The sequence below is a fragment of the Physeter macrocephalus genome, chromosome 19 (genome assembly GCF_002837175.3).
Source record: "Physeter macrocephalus isolate SW-GA chromosome 19, ASM283717v5, whole genome shotgun sequence".
NCBI classification, from domain to species: Eukaryota; Metazoa; Chordata; class Mammalia; order Artiodactyla; family Physeteridae; genus Physeter; species Physeter macrocephalus.
Genome location: NC_041232.1, coordinates 48,857,983 through 48,864,170, shown reverse-complemented (window position 1 = coordinate 48,864,170; position 6,188 = coordinate 48,857,983). Strand labels below are relative to the sequence as shown.

Sequence of the window (6,188 nt, the reverse complement as noted above, 5' to 3'; positions counted from 1 at the left end):
CACGAACCCGTGTCCTCTGCATCGGCAGGCGGACTCTCAACCACTGCGCCACCAGGGAAGCCCTGAAACCTTGCTTTGTAGACATTCTCTCTGGTGCTTTGAGAGATGCACCTAAGTCCATTTTTCATTATATTGAGTACTTGTGGTTCTGAGTATAAGAAGCCTGACCTCTAGCTATCGAAAAGCTTTATTAACCAGAAAACGCCATTCCTCTCACATGCAGCTAAATGAAATCTACAACCAGGGGAGAGCCTGATAAATAATTGCCGGTACCCCTAGATGGCTATATTTCTCTCTATGAGAAGATGTGCTATAGCGACATGCAGAAATGTTTACCCAAAATTCATTGCCCTGATTGAAAATGTGCTATGATGAGTGTTTAAATCTGCACAAGAACTAGCAAGAGGATGCAGAGTGTGCTCACCCCTCGGGCTCCAGGGTGGGCCAGGGCCCGTGATGCTCAATCGTATAGAGCACGATCTTCACGCTATCACCTTCCCACCTTTCCTGAGCATGTAGCCCTTCATGACCCCAGCGTGACCTGGGGCACTAACAACTTGAGTCCAATTTGGATGTAGCTTGAGTATTTGACATATCATTTCATGACTTACTTGTCTGCAGTGCAGAAGGAAATGTACTCTGACTCAGTACTATGCATATCACCAACTACTGAGCACAGACATACCCACCAACTACTTTATTGCATTAACTAATAGGCAATTAGCATTTTAAAAGACTTCTACTATATATAAATCCCTACTGAACTGTTAGAGTTAACCATTTTAGTATTTGGGGGGTAAACTAGTTGGGGTATTAGATGTGCTGAGAACCCATCAGATAGGGCCCCACAGTCAGAAAATTTGTATTCCACATGTTTTCAGGTTGAAATTAGATTTAGGTTAAAAGGGATGCAGAAATTTGATGTATTCAATAAATTGATTTGTAAATATTTACGATCAAGAAATAAAATGAAATCCTATGACACTCAACCTCATTTTCTACATTTCCTAGAATTTAGCAGATGATTTATCATCACTAACTCAGGTTAGGTAATAATCCACAACTATATGGAATATAACTGTTGAACTATCACCTGAAAGTTCTACAACCTGAGGGACATCTTGACACCCCCCTCAGCTTCCACATCCAATTCATCGGCGAGTTCAGGTTATTCTACCTCCGGAATATATTATATCCGATGCCCACCTGATTTTCTCTCTGACCCTGATCCAAGCATCCATCTCATCTCACCTGTGTTACTAACACAGATGCTCAGCTGGCCTTCCCACTTGCACCTTTACCATCTTCCAACTTTTCTACACCCACCAGGCAATCTTTTCAAGCTGTGAATCGGGTCCCTTGACTCACCACTCCCCTGCGGCCACCCCTCTGAGCTCCACCATGCCTCCTCCAAACTGTCCCCTGCCTCACCTCACCTCCCTCCACAGCACACTGTTCCAGGGTCTACAGGAAGCAACACAGACAATCCTGCTGTCTCGGGGTCGGCATTCTAGCAGGAGGGACTGAAGGTATATGTTGGGGAAAAGATTAATGAGAAGGAGAAGAATTCAGCAGAGCAAGTGGAGAGGGAGGGGCTGGCTCCTAGGGGAGGTCAGGTGGCCCCTCTGAGAAGGAGGCTTTTCAGCAGACACCTGACGGAGGTGAGGAAGTGAACCCTGCGGGGGTATAAACAGGGAAAGAGCATTCCAGGCAGAGGGAACAGCAAGTGCAAAGTCCTAAGGAGGGAGCATGCTTAGTAGGTGTGAAGAAGAGCTAGGAGCCAGTGTGGCTGGAGTGGAGTGTGTGAGGGGGAAGCGGCAGCAGACTGGACAGAGGATGCAGCCGAGGACTGATGGCACAGGGCATTGCTCTCTTCTCCCCTCTGAGCCGCCCTGCAGCTAGACCTGCAAGTGTCACCTGCTGCAGCCTCACCTGTCCGCACAGACCTTGCTTTGGCAAATCTGAGCCGGTGTGCTGTTCTCCTCAAGTGGCACCGCTATAGGCTCCATCCCTATTGAATAAAGGTTAGAGACAAATTTATCATCATGGAAAAAAAAACAAGTATGTCCAAAAAAAGTCCATTATCCTGAAATATACAAGAATTTTAATGACCCTGGAAATTGGTTGAATCAAGTAAGTGGCTGAGTCTTGGAAATCTCTTTATAACACAGAGATTCTCTTCATCATTATCGGTACCACCAACAGCGTGTGCATTGAGCAGCTTTGTCATGGAAGACTCTGCACTGGGGCAGTCACATCCACAGTCCCTGGAATACTACAAATTCCTCTGAAAGCTTTCTCTACCTCTGCATGACTCCACATCCTGACATCATTGCTCACTAAGCTACCTTAGATCCTTTAGAAATAGGCAGGCAGACATGAAGGCTCACTCTGTAAGGATGTCAGCATAGTGTCAATTCTCAGTAGCCCCTAGGAATCAGCAACAAATTGGATTCCTGCATCAACCATCATTATCACCAAGAAAAAAAAACCCAAAAAACTGTTATTATGTCACTGGGGTTGGGAAGCCATTCTTTTCTAAAAAATTGTTACATACATCATATATACAAAGGAGTGTTTAATATATATACATAGTGGTCTAAAGAATAATAAACACTCATATACCCAGTACTCAGCTAAAGTGGTATTCATTCTTTCAATAGATTTAGAATAAAATATGTGGAAGAAACTAGAGGAAACTGATCCATGGCCACTGATGAGTGAAAGACCTTTACTAAAGGCTGGAACGGCTGAGGGCCTCTGCCACTCTGCACTCCTTCTCATCCTTCGTGAGTCATTAAAAATATAGGGAACTGCATGAAGCCAAGACACCTGAGCGGAATTTGTGGTGGCTCCTACTCTGTGGACTCCTCCTGTGTGGCCCACCCATGCCCTGCACCCTCTCAGCATTGCCGCCAGTCACACTGCTTACCGGCATGACCCAACCTGCCCCCAGCAAGCACACATCAAGCACACCTGTATCCCTGCTCATGCTGGTCCTGCTTCATCACACACAGCACAGCAAACGGGTACATCCATTCCTACTCACGAGCTTCAGACCATGACTGCTACCCAGACCCATGCCAATCACGACAAGCCTTTCACCACAACAAAGACAGAGAAGTAACAATATGCGTAAGAGGTATTTCATCAGCTCTGTCCCCTGCTTGTCCATGTCTTACACAAGCACGACCAGTTCCACACTCCTGTCCCTGTGTGGCAAAGGCCAGAAGACGCCTCATCCAGAAAGCTCCAGAAGTTTGGAGAGTGCTGTGCTGAGTGATTAGAGATGCTGCTGTGTCAAAAGGCTGTTCATGGAAGGTTGGGATTGCACCAGGTGTGCACCCACAGGGGAGAACGGTAAAGTGAGTCCTGGAACATTGGTTATGAGGAAGTAACCACAGCACGGGGAGAGCACGTGTACAAGTGCACGGCGGAAATGCACCCCTGGGCTGCCAGCAGGAGGCCTGCGCTCAGCCTCTTTCTACCCTTACCCAAGACTCTGCACAAATCATATATAATCATAAGTATGGCCCTCAGCTGGCTTATAAAGGTCATCGCAGGGCTCTTGTTAAACAGGCAACCTAATCTGGGGTCCCCATATGGATTGAGCTCAAGGGCCGCCCCCAACAAAGTTCACGGGGATTGAGTTCATTCCGGATATACTAAGCCCTGTGCTCGTACAGCTCAGAGATACAGAGAAATAAAAGATTCCAACCTCTGGACTCAAGATAACCTGAAATCTTTTGGAGTGCCAAGTCATTTACATAAAACAATTATAATGCCGTGTTTTAATGTTTATTATTTAGGGCCAAAAGTCTGTCCTACCATACGTGTCCTGCAAAGGATGCCCTTCCTCCACCCACAGTGCTGGAAGTCCCTACAAGTGAGTAGAACATCTGATATACCACACCACCTCACAAAGTGCTGCTGATTTGGAGTGGAAGATATTTGGGTATTTGTTTTCTCTCTCTCTTATTCCTTATATTCTGGGATAAATCCTATTTAGTCATGATATACATTTTTATGCTTCAGAGAATAGAAAGAAGAGTAACCCATTCAACTCTTTTTGTATGTTAATATCCTGGGTATCCAAATTTAAACAAGAAAAGTATAATAAAAGAGGGTAACATTTCAATTCAAAGAAATGGAAAGATATCCCATGCTCTTGAATTGGAAGAATTAATATTGTTAAAATGGCCATACTACCCAAAGTAATCTAAAGATGTAATACGATCCCTATCAAATTACCCATGACATTTTTCACAAAACTAGAACAAATAATCCTAAAATTCATATGGAACCACAAAAGACCCAGAATTGCCAAAGAAATTCTGAGGAAAAAGAACAAAGCTGGAGGGACTTCCCTTGTGATGCAGGGGTTAGGAATCCCGTTGCCAATGCAGGGGACATGGGTCCGATCCTTGGTCCGGGAAGATGCCACATGCCACACAGCAACTGAGCCCATGTGCCACAGCTGCTGAGCCTGCACTCTGGAGCCTGCGAGCCACAATTACTGAGCCTGCGTGCCACAACTACTGAAGCCTGCACACCTGGAGCCCGTGCTCCACAACAAGAGAAGCCACCGCAATGAGAGGCCCACACACTGCAACAAAGAGTAGCCCCTGCTCGCTACGACTAGAGAAAAGCCCGTGCACAGCAACAAAGACCCAACACAGCCAAAAATAAATAAATAAATTAATTAATTAATTAATTGATTGATTTTTAAATAAAAGAACAAAGCCGGAGACATAACTCTCCCAGACTTCAGACAATACTACAAAGCTACAGTAATCAAAACAACATGGCATTGACACAAAAACAGATATATGGATCAATGGAACAGAATAAAGAGCCCAGAAATAAACCCACACACCTACGATCAATTAAACTTCAACAAAGGAGGCAAGAATATACAATGGAGCAAAACAGTCTCTTCAGCACGTGGTGTTGGGAAAGCTGGACAGCCACATGTAAATCAATGATGTTAGAACACACCCTCACACCATACACAAAAATAAACTCAAAATGGCTTAAAGACTTAAGCATAAGACATGACACCATAAAACTCCTAGAAAAGAACATAGGCAAAACATTCTCTGACATAAATCATACCAATGTTTTCATAAGTCAGTCTCCCAAGGCAATAGAAATAAAAGCAAAAATAAACAAATGGGACCTAATCAAACTTACAAGCTTTTGCACAGCAAAGGAAACCATAAACAAAATGAAACAACTACCTACAGACTGGGAGAAAATATTTGCAAATGATGTGACCAACAGGGTTTAATTTCCAAAATATACAAACAGCTCATACAGCTCAATAACAAAAAAGCAAACAACTCAGTCAAAAAATGGGCAGAAGACCTAAACAGACATTTCTCTAGAGAAGACACACAGATCAGCAATAGGTGCATGAAAAGATGCTCAACAGCAATTGATTATTAGAGAATTGCAAATCAAAACTACAAAGAGGTACCACCTCACACCAGTCAGAATGGCCATCACTAAAAAATCTATAAAAAACAAATGCTGGAGAGGATGTGGAGGAAAGGGAAACCTCCTCCACTGTTGATGGGAATGTAAACTGGTGCAGTCACTATGGAGGTTCCTTAAAAAACTAAAAATAGAATTACCATATGATCCAGCAATCCCACTCCTGGGAATATATCCAGAAAAAACAATAATTCAAAAAGATACATGCACCCCAACGTTCACTGCAGCACTCTTTACAGTAGCCAAGACATGGAAGCAACCTAAATGTTCATCAACAGATGAGTGGATAAAGAAGATGTGGTATATATATATGCAATGGAATATTACTCAGCCATAAAAAAGAATGATATAATGCTATTTGCAGCAACATGGATGGACCTAGAGATTATCATACTAAGTGAAGTAAGTTAGACAGAGAAAGACAAATATCATACAATATCACTTATGTGTGGAATCTAAATAATGATACAAATGAACTTATTTACAAAACAGAAACAGACTCACAGACAGAAAACAAACTTATGGTTAAAGGGGGCGATAAATTAGGAGTTTGAGATTAGCAGATACAAACATAAAATACATAAACAACAAGGTCCTACTGCATAGCATAGGGAACTATATTCAGTATCTTGTAATAAACTATAATGGAAAAGAATCTGAAAAAGTATATATATATATATATATATATATAT

The 6,188-nt window shown here is 42.9% G+C and overlaps 1 protein-coding gene across 1 annotated transcript in view; it reads right to left on the bottom strand.

Moving 5' to 3' along the window:
- MOCOS (molybdenum cofactor sulfurase) overlaps positions 1 to 6,188 on the bottom strand; it is a 57,692-nt gene that overhangs the window by 17,552 nt on the left and 33,952 nt on the right. The window contains exon 10 of the mRNA XM_024120497.2: positions 1,933 to 2,011. Within this exon, the coding sequence (XP_023976265.1) occupies positions 1,933 to 2,011 (79 nt within the window). The remainder of the gene's footprint in view (positions 1 to 1,932; positions 2,012 to 6,188) is intronic.